We start from the raw sequence: 18303 nt of genomic DNA on the forward strand, positions 1-18303 counted from the left end.
CCAGTTTGCATTATTTTAATGCAATGTTTTTCCTTATTCAGATTTGTTTCAAGACTACAGTTACAGTTAGACTTCACTTTGATGGTTAATGCAGTTATTGCAATTTTGTTGTTTTATCACAACAGATTAGTTTATTTTAGGGCTGTCAAAATTATTGCGTTAACGGGCGGTAATTAATTTTTAAAAATTAATCACGTTAAAATATTTGACGCAATTAACGCACAAGCCCCGCTCAGACAGATTTAAATGACAATAGAGTGAAATGCCCACTTGTTAATTGTGTTTTATGGAGTTTTGCCGCCCTCTGCTGGCGCTTGAGTGCGACTGATTTTATAGGCTTCAGCACCCAGGAGCATTGTTTAATTATTGACATCAACAATGGCGGGCTACTAGTTTATTTTTTGATTGAAAATTTTACAAATTTTATTAAAATGAAAACATTAAGAGGGGTTTTGATATAAAATTTCTATAACTTGTACTAACATTTATCTTTTAAGAACTAGAAGTCTTTCTATCCATGGATCGCTTTAACAGAATGTTAATAATGTTAATGCCATCTTGTTGATTTATTGTTTTAATAAACAAATACAGTCCTTATGTACCGTATGTTGAATGTATATATCCATCTTGTGTCTTATCTTTACATTCCAACAATAATTTACAGAAAAATATGGCATATTTTATAAATGGTTTGAATTGCGATTAATTGTGATTAATTACGATTAATTAATTTTTAAGCTGTAATTAACTCGATTAAAAATTTTAATCTTTTGACAGCCCTAGTTTATTTACATTTCAAAAACCAGAAGCCATTCAATTACGAATGTAATTGAACTTTAGTTTACATATTTAAATGCTCAGATATTAAGATTTGAATGAGGCAAAATAACATGCTTTTTCTCTCAAATGTATTGTTGTAATCATTTGTTTCAGATGTACCGTAATTATTTGGTGTTCAAAAAGTCTTTTTTCAAACTTGAGTCTTGAAAAAGAGGGTATCGTCTTATAATCAGAGCCGTCTTATATTCGGGCCAATACGGTACTAATTCTATCACCAGTGATCTATTCATCCACACCGACAGTAATTCTCAATTGCTCAAGAATACTGTTGATGAACATTGGGGATTCAGAAGGATGGAATGATTACAGAATTGTCAATGTTCTTACTGTGAGGACACTGGGACGCAGGGACCTGCTTGATCCGCGTTCCGTTCCGGCAAGCAAACACTTCCATCTGGCACTGGTTCAGGTAGATCTGTCCGTCGGACCCGCACACGCGTTCTCCATCGTAGCCGCAATCCCGGTAGCAGGTACAGCGTTCAAACTGCTCCTCCTCCAAGCAGCCAAACACGTTGTTGCACTGGCTGGCCTGCACAAAACCTACAGAAATCTTAATTTTAGGAGAATGACGACAGCAGGGGGTTACCTTTACTTGAATGGTTGAGTACTCACCTGTCCATTGATTGGATGAACTTTCCACCTCGTTGCAAGTTGGTCCGTCGCACAGTTCCCGGGCGAGCGTGCTGCTCTCGCTGACGTTGTAGAATCGGGTGGCCTCGAAGGCTGTAGATCAGGGGTGTCATACATATTGTACTGTAGTTTAAAATCATGGGCCACTTCTGAGTTATGGTTACCCTGAGTTAGTTTTTAACTTATTGGGCCCCATATAGGATGTGTGACCGTGGGGAAGGTATTTTTGGCCATACTATAATAAAGTGTGACGGCACATCCACTATAGTAGAGTTGAGTAGTAGTAGCATTTGTGCTGTTATTGTGTAGGGAGGACTAGTTCGATGAGTAAGGCTTTTAAGCACCAACCATTCACACACACACAAAGCACAGGAGATATGAAGTGATGTGAACTAACCTTAAAGGGTCAACTACAAAAACATTTAAGGAAGGGGAAAAAAGGCAGAGTACAAGGAAAATATACCAAAATTTAGAAAATATGCCAAAGTGTACAAATTCTTTGCTTTGCTGTGGCTATAGTGGAAGACGAGGAAAGACCAATGTGTTTACTAGAGGTGTGCGAAATTTCCGATTCTTATATTATTCGCGATTCGGCCGTGAAAGATTCGAGAAGAATTCACAAACACCCATATTACGATTATTGAAATATGTCAAATAAAGCGGAAGTAAAACACACTCAGCGCGCCGCGCAGTCTTCCGGACACAATGAGGAATGGCGCGAGAGTAGCTAAACATCATGCATTACCCGGCCCCTCGGGTAATGCCAATGCTCAACTCATGCCGCGAGATAAAAAAACAACAACATACCTGACTGCTGCCGACAGCTGCTACAAAGTATGTCCACATACTGGCACGGTAGATATTATATTTATATAGGACAAGATGCAAAATGGACTCGGTGGCGTTAGCAGCACATGTACAGAAAGCTAGATGCGGGCGTTAGTAAACAGCCACCATCTTAAAGCAGTAGACTTCCCTGCAAGGCTGTTGTAGCGAACCTTCCAAGCGAACCTAATTAACTTTTTATCTAAAATACTCCTAAATCGGTAAAATATTGACTTGAATCTATTTTTAAAACAGTTTTTAAACTTTCACATGTCGAAAGTAGACAAAAGGGAAATCATAGAATAACGGGAGCAATTTTAACAATTTTAACAACTTTAACGGTGGATTCACAACATTAAATTAATTGAATGTAGTTTAAAGCTGCTGATACAGAATGGGGATTTGAGTGTATTATTTATTGTTTTTAACTGTTAACTTGATACTGAAATTGTCGTTTATTTATTTATTTATTTATTTATTTTTACAGTTTTTGTAACTAATATACAAAACATTAAAAGCAGCTAATAGCGGGGGGGTGGGGGGGGGGTCGTCATCAATAATCGATTTATAATCGAATCGTAGCCTCTGAATCGTAATTGAATCGTTAGGTGCCCAAAGATTCCCAACCCTACTGTTTACTGTATCTACAATTGTTAGGAGCAGACAGCATGAAGCCAAAAAAACTAAGGTGTCACTTAAGCCCTTTTCAGATTTATATCCCGCTAAATTCCCGCGTAAGATGACGTGGGATTTACCCGTGTTATGGCTTTCAGACATTGGGAGATGTACGGGGAATTACCCGGGTTAGACACTTTCAGTCTTGACCCGTGTTGTCGTCTTGGCGCTCTCTGTGCGGGTAGGGCGGGATTTTATAACCCGGACATTACGTCATTTTTGGTCGGCATCGGCTACAAAATAAACCACACATTTCCAAAGATGGAAGATGGACCGTCTCTTCCTCGGCTCTTAGATCCAGTAACAATTTAGTTTAGTTATGTTTCCAGTAGGGCTGTCAGACGATTAAAATTTTTAATCAAGTTAATTACAGCTTAAAAATTAATTAATCGTAATTAATTGTAATTCAAACCATCTATAAAATATGCCATATTTTTCTGTAAATTATTGTTGGAATTGAAAGATAAGACACAAGATGGATATATACATCCAACATACGGTACATAAGTACTGTATTTGTTTATTATAACAGTAAATCAACAAGATGGCATTAACATAATTAACATTCTGTTAAAGCAATCCATGGATGGAAAGACTTGTAGTTCTTAAAAGATAAATGTTAGTACAAGTTATAGAAATTTTATATTAAAACCCCTCTTAATGTTTTCGTTTTTATAACATTTGTAAAATTTTCAATCAAAAAATAAACTAGTAGCCCGCCATTGTTGATGTCAATAATTACACAATGCTCATGGGTGCTTAAGCCCATAAAATCAGTCGCACCCAAGCGCCAGCAGAGGGCAGCAAAACTCCATAAAAAAACAATTAACAAGTGAGCATTCACATTCACCTCTTGACAAATCAATATGCCTGTCTACTTTATTGACTAATCCGAGTAGATGTACGCAAAGTACATCGCCATTTAGTTGTTGGCCGCCATTACTGGGATGTTTGCAAACCTATAGCAGCCCAGCATGAGTTAATGTAAACAGTAACGTTAGCTGCTGTTGGCTGTGTGCTGCGGGCGGTGACGTCTTTGGACAGCTTCTTTATGGGGAAAAGGTCACCAGCTGAGCCAAAAGAGGAGCTTACAATCAAGTCCATTCTGCATAATATGAGGATAAAAGCTAGCAAACGAGGCAACAAAAGCGAATGTACTGAGAGCATCATACCAAAAGCCAAGAAACCTTTCACAATTGGAGAAGAACTCATTATGCCTGAGACCAACGATACTTGCCGTCAAGTTTTAGGAGAGAATGTTGTTAATAAAGGTTGACCCAGTGTATGGTGAGTTACGTTTTCCCTGCACTTAACTCATTCACTCCCAGCCATTTTCACCCGAGCAACCCCCTCCACTCCCGGCCGTTTTACAGGATTTTGACTGATTTTGCAAGGCCCACAAAAAAATCCGTTCTATTGCTATATAAACATGGAACCCACAAAAAGATTAGACTCTCTTCTTTCAGCAGGAAAAAAAATAAGTTCATATCTTTTTCCATTCTTTAGATATCAGCATTAGAAAATAGCTTAGTTTGAGAAATTTTCCAATTTCTGATGAAAAAACAGAAATTGAGCTTTTTCTAAAAGCATTTCCAACATAACGTTGACTTTAACACAGCTATTTTTTGTTTTTGTGACATCCCAACTATCTGAATAATGTTTTCCTTTTACATAATAACATAAACAACAAGACAAATACAGCTTTTGATAGAAAAGTAAAACAATTCATTTCGACATAACTAAACTATTGAGCAGAGAGATGACACTGTTGTGGCTGCGGCTGGATCGGCGGACGGGGTAAATTTTCCCCTCATCACCGCCTGTCTGTCTCATCAAGATAGATTTTTTTGAATCTTTCTTTTGTAGTGACCACTACCTCATAACAGAATTCACCTTGGGAACTTGTGTGGGGCATGTGCCTTGCGTTTACATCGTTCTCCACATTTTTCTCACGCTTCTTACTTCTTCCAACTTCCGTTTCCTGACTATTTCTCTTCATTCATTACCTTTCACGGTCCGATATGAGTTCTTACCAAATGCAGTGGCCAGTTTTATTGCTTTAAAATGGATTTTGTGCTTTGGAGCTAAATTGAATCACAACCCAGAGATCTCTCTTGTTAAAAAACAAAACAAAACGTAAAAGACGTACAAATACGTTTTTGGGACACTGAGAAAAATTATACGTTTTTTAGGAGCAAATGAGTTAATGTTCATTTTTAGACCCTTCGTGTTATACTATAATAACTCTAATTTTCTGCCACACATTGTTCAATCTGTGAAAAAAAAGGCCTATATCACACCAGTCCGCGATGCAAGAAACGTTGTGGACCACTGGCATAAACCATGTGGGAACCCTAAAAAAATGTCCTTTGTCATAACACATGCATTTGATTATTATCATTCCATTGCAGGCCAGATAATAGCAATTCAGATCTTATGCGCAAGCCTTAAATTAGACACTTACTCTGGTAAACATCCCCAAAAATGACAACACACATGCATAGCAACACTACACTAACTTACAGCCCCCAAAAAATGTTTCTTCACATATTATTTAGGGAGACTTTGACATGCTTTGTAAGCGCTCAGAATATACATGGGAGACACACCTGGTTCATAGTAGTCGTAGATCTTGACCGGAACAGGTGCCGTCTTGCCCACAATGTATTCCCTGACAGCCTGGAAGGCCACACACGTCATGCACTGGCTGGGGATCTGAGATGCAGACACATACACAAACAGGATACAATGATCTGGACTGAAAAAGATCCAACATCTGGACACACGGCCAAAGGCAGTGGAACACTCAGTTATTACGAAAATGTCAATAAATACTGTAATAAGGTGGTCTCCATTTTCAATTGTGTGTGTAATATACTAATGTTGACACAGGCGTACTCAACACTTACTGTAAATACATGTATTGCTGCATGTACTGCCTGAGTTACTACTTTCAAAACACATAAATTATTTGAAGGTATTAATTTTATATGTCTATTAATATGGATGGAAAGTTGGAAACCCACCTCATCAAAGTAGAATAACACTTTCCTGCCGCTGAGCTCGTACCTCTTCAGACCCACGCGCTTGTCCATCAGCAGCTGTTGCAGAAGACACAAAGATGAACACTCAAGTTATATAACATTAAGGCTTTATTGTGGCTACCATATCATTTAGGAACTGATTTGGTTACTACATGATTTCCTATAAGGGGATATTACGTTGAAATATGAACAAATTGGAGAATACTTGATGGTTCCACTGTATGAACAAGGACAGTAACAGTCAGCACCACAGGGGAATGGACAGCTCCAGCTAAGCCTTAATTAATACCGAACATTTATTCAACCCTTTCCAATACGGCATTGCTGCCATAAATCCTTGAACACACTGTCTGACAAGCCTAAAAGGCCACCGCGACTGAAGCTTCCTAACATTGCGTTACGTTGTACACTGTACTCGATAATCAAAGTCCAAACATATGGTCCTCATTTTAAATCTGCTTGGAATGTGAACCATATGCGCTCCAAACTAAGTTGAGACTTTGTGAATGCAATGCAGTTTCCTAGTAGCTACTTTGACTTTTACTACTATTTGTGAGCTATGTGACAGAGGCAGGTAAAGTACTCACAATCTATAATTAGTGTAAGTATAACTACAAAACCATTTTAATAATGAATTAAAAATTAATTAACACAGACAAGACTGAAAAAGCAGTTTCTGCTCTTGCACCCCTCTTTAAAATAAACTGCTGTATTTTAAGCCAAAAGAACTGTTGCGTTTGATAGAACAATATGTCTATATGCTGCCATAGCAGATTCATGGCGCATGAAGCCCCCAAACTATTTCTAATTGTCTATTGACTATTTTTGTGTGAGACCAAGATTGAGCTTTTTGGCAACAAACACTCTAAGTGGGTCTGGCGTGCCACGAAAGATGCGCATGCTGAAAAGCACCTCATACCTACTGTGAAGTATGGGGGTGGGTCAGTGATGCTGTTGGGCTGTTTCGCTTTCAAAGGCCCAGAGAACCTTGTTAGGGTGCATGGCATCATGAATGCTTTGAAATACCAGGACATTTTAAATCAAAATCTGTTGCCCACTGCCCGAAAGCTGAAGATGGGTCATTACTGGGTCTTTCAGCAAGACAATGACCCTAAACATATGGCCAAATCTACACAGAAATGGTTCACCAGACACAAAATCAAGCTCCTCCCATGGCCATCTCAGTCCCCAGACCTTGTTTTGTTGGCAAAAGGGGGTTGTACAAGGTATTAACACCAGGGGTGCTAATAATTGTGACACACATGATATGATGTCAAATAATTTTTTCTTTATGTGGGATTTTTTCCCCACTGAATGAATGCACTTGTATTGAAGGTTGGATTTTTCTCTTTTTTTCCATTAAGGCCTATATTATTTGAAATATAAGAAGCGAAAAAAAACATCTTTTTCAGGGGTGCCAATAACTATGGAGGGCACTGTATAAGGTGCATCAGATTGTAAGGCCCATTGTCTGCTTTTGAGAAAATTGAAAGGTTTTAGGTGTGCCTTATAGTGCGGAAAATGCAGTATGTCAGAATAGGTTTGGTAAATAAATTTTATATTATTCGAATTTTAAAAAATTATTAGAAGCTAAAAAACACATCTTTTTCAGGGGTGCCAAAAATTATGGAGGGCACTGTATATGGATCAATATTTGTTAATCATGGCATGACATTCCCTTTAGCGCAGTATCACCTAGTGGATGTATAACGCAACTCTAACCACTACCACGACTACTAATACTGCACCTTATAATGTGGTGCGCCCAATGTATGAAAACGGTTTTAAAATAGGCCGTCCATTGAAGGTGTGCCTTATACTCCAATGCGCCTTAAAACACGGTAGGTACCCCTTTAACACTGGATGTGACGTGCCCACACATTTACGCATATCATCTTTGAAGCCTTGTCACGCTGTAATTACGTCACCCATGTGACAGTGGTTGGTCTCATTTGAAAGTGCGGAAGTTGAGGTCCACGCCCGTTTTTACTTGAACTCAATCGACCAAGTAAAAGGGGAGATAATGTCATTTGAGTTTTAGAGTTATTTTGCCCTCATAAATAAACATTAAAACGCTGCATGGATCATGTGTTTATGTCCATTTTTTTCATCATTTCTTATCCTTTTCCAAAACCAAAAGCACCACGAAAAACTACATATCCCAGGAGCCATTGTGAGGTCACAAAGGACGGATGTAATCTGAACATTTTTAATAAATTGCCGAGGGAGGCGAGGTAGCGAGCGACGACCGGCTGGATTGAGCGACTTTGAAACGTGCTGAATGAATCGAAAACTAAATTTAGCGCAAGCTAATTCATTATTTCATCACCTCGAGGAAGAGGACGGGCCAGATTTGTCGTTGTTTTCTTCGGATGAGTAGGCAAGTGAGAAGTGACAGCAGTGCGCAAACGGCGGAAGAGTGATCTGTGCGAAGTAGTGTGTGACGTAGCCCTGTGTCCTGTTCAAGGGGAAACTGAGTGGCATGCCTGAAAAAAGAACTGAACTAGTTTATTGTCAATATTTTTTAAAATACTTTTTTTTAATGTTATATTTTTTTGTCTATCAATCTTTTCAATTTGTATATAGATGTGTGTGTTTCAGAAGCTTGATTGTATGTGTATATACTTTTGACAAGGGGATAGGTGCAATACCTAACCTCACAAAGAGATATCCTCCAAACGCTTTTTGTGTTACATGATATATATATTCACTATTTTACACTGTTGGTCTACTGTATATAACCTTTTTTGACCATAGTACGTAGAAAGAACAGAAACGCTGATGATCATTCTTGTGGTTTCTGTTAAATGATCAAATCTAAAAGTATTCAGTCTCATTTTTTCTGTTTGATGTTTATCCTAACAAGTTGAATAAATATTATCAAGCTTCATAACATTTCGTTGAGCATGTTTGGTTGTCAGTGGAACATCAATATTACAAATTTTGACCCCAAAAAATTGGGATTGTTTTTTTTTTCCGTCTTTTTGGGTCCAAAATGTTTATCATAATTGGTCAGAGAAGAAAACAACAGTTTGGACATGAGGGTAATGCATCCTAAAAAAAAGAGACCCAACCAGGCCATTGTGAACTTTTTTTCCTATGAAATATAAAGGCAACATCAAAGGCAAGCAAATAGGCTCAGGATTTAAAAAGTGTCAAAATAGTAATGTACAGGTACATCTGAAAAACATACACAAACCAAGAACAGATTGCTAAAAAATATACTTGTACGGTCACAAAGTCTTTGTATTCAAATACTTTCCAGCACTTGTGTGCTCATGGACATTTCTGATCATACAGAATTAAAGGATTAAAGGAGCTCAGGTTTATAGCAAATTTGAAGGGAGTGCGTAGTGAGCTTGTTGAGTTCATTTCTCCCACGGGGCGACTTTTCATTCTGTCAAAGGTGGCAGCCTTTGGACAGTGGGATTTTATGAGATGCTCAGCCTGAGCTGGCGCCACAGCCAAGACAAAGTATATAATTGGTCTTTTTAAGAAAGGTTTTCCTATATAACTATGGCCAATGAGGCCTAAAAATATTTCCACAAAATGTTGGATGTTTTCCATTATAGGTGCCTGTCATGGAACTCATCATTTGGTATGGACTGAGGACCCTACGCTTGCCTTGGTATATTGAGGAATTTAAGTGAGAGATGATTGAAGGCGATAGTACCTTTTCTCATCGTCACCGTCTAAATGTTTGCATTATTCTAACACAATATAATCAATCAGGGAAAAGTATCTTTCCTCGTATTTACCGATCGATTGTTTGTATAACTCTAACACGCCCAATATACAATAAATAGAACTTATACCATAGTTTAAGGAAAACAAGCAGAATATAGGGCATAAGAGATATATGACGCCTTCTTATCACGGAAGCCCAACGTGTGCGTCATGTAACTGACTGAAAAGATTGACACTAACATCTACATGCCCACGGCTGCACTACCAACTATCGCAATTAGGGCTGTCAAAATTAACACGTTAACGCGTGGTAATTAATTCTTTTACTTAATCACGTTAAAATATTTGACGCAATTAACGCACATGTCCCGCTCAGACAGTATTCTGCCTTTTGGTAAGTTTTACAGCAAGGCTTTTTGTGCTGCCGAACAGCGAACTCTTGTGGTCGCTTTGCGACATGGTTTATTTGTTTTCTTGCAAGTTCAATATGGCTGCACAACGTCTCTGTTGTGCTTATATGATCCTTGGACAAGATTTGTCCGTAAGTATGGTTGTTGTAAAGAATGTACATATTATGTTAATAAGCGAAATGTTATATTTTTTGTATGAGACGCTTTTTGTTTATGTTTAGTTAACCTGTATAGCGTGCTAAGCTAACGTTGTTGCTAATGCAATGCTTATGTACTTTTTTTGTAGTTTTACGACGGTCTAAAGAGGACAATGGTTTGAGGCCATTTTATAAATAAATCAGATGAAAAAGGAAGAAGTCTGATTATCAAGGCGTCGTTCACTAGCTGTCTAGCTTTGGAAAAAGTAGACGCTTCGGAGTGAGGACAGCATAGACAGATTTAAATGACAGTAGAGTGAAATGCCCACTACAGTCCTTATGTACCGTATTTTGAATGTATATATCCATCTTGTGTCTTATCTTTCCATTCCAACAATTTATTTTACAGAATATATATATAATTCACAGAAAAATATGGCATATTTTATAGGTGGTTTGAATTGCGATTAATTGCGATTAATTACGATTAATTAATTTTTAAGCTGTAATTAACTCGATTAAAAATTTTAATCGTTTGACAGCCCTAATCGCAATCAGTTCTCCCAGACCTTCCAGAACAAATGGCGGGATGTCCTGTCCCAACACAAGAAACACCGTAGAACGCCCAATATCCAACTGATAACATGACTGACAAGACTCCAAGAGACCTTTTGACGCGAGGTGGCAAAATCCACAACCCTCATTGCCCTGACAACAGTAACTCCCGAATCCTCCTGTCCAATCCACAAACAGACAATAATCTTAAACAACGGCCAAACACACCCTTCTTCCTGCCCACGGCACGCCCCGCGAGAGCCTTCAAAAGACTGAATGTTTAACCAAGTATTGTCATTTTTTGGGGGGGAACCTTTTGTTGAATTGTGATATGGTGACCCTGAATCCTCGCTTGAGTTTGTTTCGGTTTCGTCTTGCCATTTGATCGCTGTCGAGCTGAATAAATTGTCAACTTGTGCGCCGAAGCCTTTTTCCAGCTTTCAAAATTGAGTCAGTTAAGACTAAGGTGAATGCGCAGAGTTTGGCCTTTTGGCCGGATCTCGCCGGCCTGGGTCGTTGAAGCTCCGCCAGCGCGGGTCCGGCTGTTCGCCTGGTGTGATCCCGGCAATCTGGCTAGAAGGTCAGATTCCTTCATGATCCACTGTCAATAAAACTCTGAGAGGGGTGTAAACTGAGCTTGTTAACCACTACAAAACAGGTCAACTGCTGGACACAAATGCTCTAGTATTCAGATACCTGTGTGTGTGCTTGCGTAACATCTCCTCAAGTCAAAAAGGTGCCCGTAGTAGAGATTGAAGCCTGCGGACTATCCAGTGTATCATTTGCACCATTTACAGTCAAATCATCAAGTAGAGTCCAATTATTTACTACCACCGACAAGTAAATCATAAGTAAAATTTTCAATGGGCCAGTATGCACAAAGGTCTCACCCAGCTTGTCTGTAAAGTTTATGCTTCTACATAACTGTAAAGACCAAAAGATGCCTGTTAATTATTACTCCGATTAGAGGGTTTAGTTATCATTAAGATTATCAGGGGGTCTGTGTGAAAATTTCCTCAAATAGACAGTAAAATTTAGAACTCTCTGATTTAAAGATTATGAGACATCATGTGTGTTTTTGAGATTTTACACACCCTTTCAAGACTTTCGACATCTGCTCGGAAACCGGAGATCATGGGGACCTCGATGACGGCCATGTTGGAAGAGCCCGAATTAAGCCACCTGGAAAGACAGGTAAAGTCAGGCATGTGTTGGAAAGAAGTCACGTGTCATGTTTTTTTCACCTGGCGCAGACTTCCAAGAAGATGTGGAAGTCCAATTTGTCCCTGTGAGCTGCGGGGTCGTCGTCGTCGATAGGCGCTCGACGCTTGCGGTTGAGCTCCGAGCGGTTGTCGGCACGGCTGCGGGGTCGCGAGGCAGCATGACGGGCAGATGAGGAAGATGAAGGAGGAAGAGGAGGCTGTTGATGGCGGCCGGGGAAAATCTCTTTGAGGTCCACCTTGAGCTGGAAAGCCGGCTTCGATATGGGGTCGGGTACATTGTAGGAAACGTCAATCTGGATGGAGGATGGATTCAGAACGTATGCTCACTTTTGCTTTCATAGTTTGTGGTTTACACTGCTTTGGATGAGGATTTAACAGATAAAATAATCAACCAAAAACACACACTGATGAACACAAAGCAGAGGGGAGAGCCATTTGATTGACTTCACTCATGATCATTTTTAAAAATGACCCTACACCATCATAAGGACATGCTAGTTATTCACAGGTGTTCTACCTAAAGCCTGACGCGAGGCTGGATGATATGACAATTGACAACACACTGTCAAAATAATGGCAAATTACATATCCTTAGAAATTCCTCAAATCGTCATTCTCATAAATTTTAATAATAATGTTTAAAAAGAATTGTCCTCAACTCTACAGTGCTGATGCTTTTTAAATCGATGATGCAGAATGGACACTAGATTTTCCAATACCAGCAAACCAGGGTTGTGATAAATTACCACACAACACAAATATATGGTGCACAAATAAATTAAACAGTTAATTTATTGGCTGCCATTTTTGGTAATTGAAATCCATTCTATTTGAACTGAGAAGCCTGGTGGTGAATGATCATGTGCCAGTGCTTTTGACGGCAATAAACCTCCCATCCATTTGAATTGGGAGCGGCTAGTAGTGATCAATTGATCGTCTATCACATTGGTTCTTAACCTTGCTAAAGTTACCGAACCTTACTAGTGTCAAATGTGCATTCACCAAATCCTTTGAAAGTTAATTAAAAAAAGCCACTTTTTTCAATTCAAAACTGATAGAGCTATCCTGTTCAAATTCCTTCAAATTTCAAATTTACCACAAAAAATTTTGCCTTTCGCTTTTGATTTTCATGTTGGAAAACAAAACGACTCATTTATACTGTTTCTGTAATTTGTTTTCTTGTCTATATTCTCATTTTATTTTTTACTTATTTATTTATTTATTTTTATTGTACAAGTGATACCTCAGCTCACAAACATAATTGGTTCCCAGAAAGTGTGTGTAAGGCGAAAAGTTCGTCTTCCGAACATTTATTTCCCATAAGAAACCATTAAAATGAGAATAATCTGTTCCCAGGTCCCCATAAAACATAATTTTCTACTAAATAAGCCTTAAAACTACACAAAAATACACCTTATTTTATGTATAAGAAATGTGCTATTGTGTTGTAATTAAAGAAATAAACTGTACTGTATAATAAAGTCGTTTTATTTACCTTTGTGATGGTAGTTGATGGCTTGATGGAATGGAGTGGGAGGAGGAGGGAGGGAGGGAGTTACTGTTTGGAAGGAGAGTCACCTTCCATAAGGACTGTAGGTAACTCTTTTTCGGTCCCATAATAGCAAAAGTACACTCAATATGGTCCAAAATGTCTATCAAACACAAACCACGTCCGCACTCAACGAAAGGGAGGGGACGAACTGGGACGCCGTGAGCGTGCGTCAGCTTCTCGTGGCGCTGTTCGACCGCACGGTTTGGTTCGTCCGCCGAAAACTAGTTCGTCAGCAGAGACTATATGCTCACGAATTTAATGTTCTTGAGGCGAAAAGTTCGTGAGCTTAAGCGTTCGTCAGCGGAGGTTTTACTGTACTTTATTACAATCACGCGATCACAAATTAATTGTAATTAATTGTAATCCTCTTTGTTGTTGTCTATTTATATATTACCTTTTATATTGTCTATTTACCTCCTTACTATCAATCTTCTGTCTTTATGTTAGTATGTTGAATTATGTTTGTTTTAGTGTGTAAATTTTCAAGATAAGAATTTATTCTTTCTTTTATATACAGTATAGCCTATGTTGATTAGTATGTTGATGTCTTGTCTGTTTTATGTTTTGTGTGGACCCCAGAAAGAGTAGCGGATGTGTTCATCAGCTAATGGGGATCCTAATATAATACAAATACGTAGTCTCACTCCTCTCTCTTGGTCAGGCAGTGCACTGGAGTTGCTTATTAAAGTTAACGATGATTGACAGACGTTTTGGTTTGATCTTGCCAGAGATGCGAGGAAGCAGAAACTTCAAAGTGCCGCATGTGTCAATCGTTTGTTGTTAAACAGTTGCTGTGGCAACTCATTGTGAGTGAGCAAATTGAGCGGATTTGAGTTGACTCATTCAATGAAGCATTTAATAAGTACAAGCATTTTTCTACTTTATTCTTGTTTAAAAATAATTTGGTGGGACAGTATGTGTTTAAAACTTATAATTATTACATTTGAAGTGCTTAAAAACCATTTATTAAAATATATATTTATATACACAAGTTTTGTTGTTTATTGTTATTTTTTATTTTTATTTTTATTAAACATGTCTTGTATGTATCGCTTTCCAATGCTGAATCTGAATAAATACATTGAACAATTGTTTTTACTCATTAAAAATCTGATGCATACTTAGAAAGGTCATATCATTACATCTGCATAGCCTGAACGGAGCAGAGTGGGATGTATAACAGTGTATGAAGAAAAGTACGCATGTACACAATACAGGACATGCGTACGCACACACACGTGTATACACACAGCCATTGACTTGATTTCCAGGCTATTACAGTGGGGCAAATAAGTATTTAGTCAACCACTTATTGTGCAAGTTCTCCCAGTTGAAAATATTAGAGAGGCCTGTAATTGTCAACATGGTTAAACATCAACCATGAGAGACAGATTGTGTTGCCCAACGACAGCCCCAAAACATCACTGCTCTAGAGGAGATCTGCATGGAGGAACGGGCCAAAATACCAGCGACAGTGTGTGAAAAGCTTGTGAAGAGTTACAGAAAACGTTTGGCCTCCGTTATTAGTGGTTGACTAAATACTTATTTGCCCCACTGTATATGTACGTCATTAGAAGCCAGGTGCTTCTGCCCAAAGCTCTCTGTTGTGAGCTCTGTGTTGTGTTGTTTACAGCAGTAGAAAACAATAACTAGAGCCGCCTGAGGTGGAAAACATTTCCCCAGATTAAACATCTTTGGCATCTTTAAGAGACTAAACAATCACTTAGAACTGAGTGATAAGAGGACACGAAAGATTAGAAGGAAAAAAATGTCTACTTCAGCACATAAAAGGGCTATTTGTTTGTCCCGTGTCAAAGCAGGATGTAATCAGCATATCAGCATCCTGTCCTGGGGAGTGCAGCACATTAAAAGAGCAATTCCCTAAACTCTACCAGATTACTCAAATTGCCAGAGATTTATTTGTGCATTAAAAGGAGCAACAACAAATTCACAGCTGCCAAAAAACTCTTCCTGCAAGCCGATGAGGTAAGCGTGCGCGATAACTGCAACAAGTGTGTGCATTTGTGAGACTCATGCTGTGTTACCTGCATGAGACAGCAGCCTTCTCCTTTGGCGCTGACAAAAAGGCCTGTTGGAATGCTGGGAATCTGAGCCATAGAAAAGGAGAGAGAGTGACAAAAAGAGTCAATAGGTAGAAAGTGATTGATTGATTTCAGCTAATTTGAACACTTCATTATACAACTCAGCAATGGTCCTGACTCGGCATGTGCCGTTTAACAGTTTCCAGGTTTACCGTGGTATGAAAACGTCACGGTTTCAAAACCACTAAAATTTTCTGTCATATCGCAGTACGGTATTAGCTGTTTTTTAGGTCCCAAAAAATGCAGTGAGAAATCCAATGCTCTCTAGCGAACGGCAGACGGGCCTGGACATGTACTTTCTTGAGCAGGGGGACACGTCTGGCAGTGCAGGATTTGAGTCCCTGGCGGCACATCGTGTTACTGATAGTAGCCTTTGTTACTGTGGTCCCAGCTCTCTGTAGGTCATTCACTAGGTCCCCCCGTGTGGTTCTGGGATTTTTGCTCCCCGTACTTGTTATCATTTTGACGCCACGGGGTGAGCAGGGAGTTGAAAGTCCGTGTTGCCCAACGACAGCCCCAAAACATCACTGCTCTAGAGGAGATCTGCATGGAGGAATGGGCCAAAATACCAGCAACAGTGTGTGAAAAGCTTGTGAAGAGTTACAGAAAACATTTGGCCTCCGTTATTGCCAACAAAGGGTACATAACAAAGTATTGAGATGAACTTTAGGTACAGACCAAATACTTATTTTCCATAATGATTTGCAAATAAATTCTTTAAAAATCAAACAATGTGATTTTCTGTTTTTTTTTCCCACACTCTGTCTCTGATGTTTGAGGTTTACCCATGTTGACGATTACAGGCCTCTCTAATATTTTCAAGTGGGAGAACTTGCACAATTAGTGGTTGACTAAATACTTATTTGCCCCACTGTACAACAATTCGCTCCAGCTGTTAAAGGGTGTCTAGCGATGGTAAAACAAATACTATAACATAAGCTTGTTAACGAGGCAGATAACGTGGCTAGTTAGCATGCCAAGACGGCTAACTAATTACTTCTCTACAATTAGCCTACTTTTGTAAGTCTTCCGCCAATGTAAACCTCTCTTCAAAATAGCATTTTCATAAGTGGTGTTTTTTTCTCTCTGATGACTTTATGTGTTGAGAGATGATGCGTGTGTGTGTTTGTGTGTGTAATGAAAAAACTCACAGACACTTGAAGGCGAAGGACGCATTTTGGGAAAATGAACAATCAGAGGGGATGGTCATTATAAAAAAAATAAAATAAAATTTAAAAAAAACTTGTAATCACTACGAAATCTGAATGTCAAATATTGATATTCGACATTTTCTGCGTCCTATATGGTATACTGGGGACGGGATTCAATAAGCGGGTTGAATTAACTGTTAACACATATAAATGCTGTATGCTTGGATTTGTCATTCCTGAAGGGGGGGGGAGTGTAAATAATGATACGAGTTGTACACACGCACTCCGGCTCTTGCTCTCGCTCTCCATTAATATTCGACTAATTAATATTAATATTAGTAGTGGTATGTGTTTTTCATAAAATCAATTTGATCATATATTGTTTAGGTCCAGTTCTTTTTTTGTGCGTTCTTTTCCTCATGTTGATTAACTTAAGCTGTGGCTGTGAGTTATTCCAATTTTATTTGAAATATTTCAGTTATTTATTTTTTGTTATTTTATTTATTTCGACATTATAACTATGTTGATGTTCCAATTTGCAAATAAAAAATCCTCTTCAATGGAAAAAAGTTTGTTTTTTGTTTTGTGTTTTTTTTAAAAAATAAAGCATTTTAGAGCTATAATTGCAATACCGTGATACTCTGAAACCGCGCTATTTTTGCTTAAGGTTATCATACCGTCAAAATCTCATACCGGCACATGCCAAGTCTTGTTCAGTGGTCCTCAAACATTTTCTTTCTGTTACTATTCCAGACCCAATTTCATAGATGTTTAAAACAATAATTAAAACTAAATAGCCATTACAATGAATATAACTAGCCTATGTTCACATGTTCACAGTGCCTTTGAAAGCATTTATTATTATTCGAGACACATTTTTGAGGAAAAGGATCACAGATGCCAAATTTTAAAGCAAGGTGATTGAGGGAAATTAAACATTATTTTCAAAATGTATTGAAAAGTAGTGTCCAACAAATGGAATGCGACAACATGTAATTTGTTTACCTTAGCGCGCTGAAGGAGTTTCTTGTTGTCCTTGTTGAGTTCAAAGGTCTCCTGAAAGTCCAGGTTCGTGGAGGCCAACGAGATGGTGAGGTTGACACCCGCAATGTAGGACAGGATGGCGTACTCTGATAATGCTTGCAGTGCGACACATGTGTCCTGGATTATATTAGACAATATTAGAAGATTATTTTGACCAAGATGCAAAATCATCAGCTCAAATTCATTAGGAAGTTGAACTATTACTATGACACTTATTAACTGTGTTTTAAAAGAACTATATTAATATCCCAACAGAGGCCTACCTGTGTTGAGGAGAAGCCACCAAGGGCGTTCCGCTGTTGGGAGAGCCATTTGACTACAGGCAAGGCTGACGCCACATCCCCGAGGAGAGTGTAGGTAAGAAGACCATAAGCCGTCATCTCTACCTCTGCTGAAACCACTGGGAACAAATGCTCGGCACTCAGTAA

General features: G+C 38.6%; 1 protein-coding gene across 1 annotated transcript in view; it reads right to left on the reverse strand.

The window, feature by feature from the left end:
- Positions 1-18303, reverse strand: part of cpamd8 (C3 and PZP like alpha-2-macroglobulin domain containing 8) — a 137599-nt gene that overhangs the window by 13219 nt on the left and 106077 nt on the right. The window contains exons 33-41 of the mRNA XM_057840543.1: positions 18139-18275; positions 17837-17992; positions 15624-15686; positions 12048-12319; positions 11898-11985; positions 5997-6071; positions 5580-5685; positions 1453-1563; positions 1168-1380 (exon numbers count right to left, since the gene is read on the reverse strand). Coding sequence (XP_057696526.1) covers positions 1168-1380; positions 1453-1563; positions 5580-5685; positions 5997-6071; positions 11898-11985; positions 12048-12319; positions 15624-15686; positions 17837-17992; positions 18139-18275 — 1221 coding nt within the window. The remainder of the gene's footprint in view (positions 1-1167; positions 1381-1452; positions 1564-5579; positions 5686-5996; positions 6072-11897; positions 11986-12047; positions 12320-15623; positions 15687-17836; positions 17993-18138; positions 18276-18303) is intronic.

This window comes from Corythoichthys intestinalis, chromosome 7, assembly GCF_030265065.1.
Source record: "Corythoichthys intestinalis isolate RoL2023-P3 chromosome 7, ASM3026506v1, whole genome shotgun sequence".
Taxonomy (NCBI): Eukaryota; Metazoa; Chordata; class Actinopteri; order Syngnathiformes; family Syngnathidae; genus Corythoichthys; species Corythoichthys intestinalis.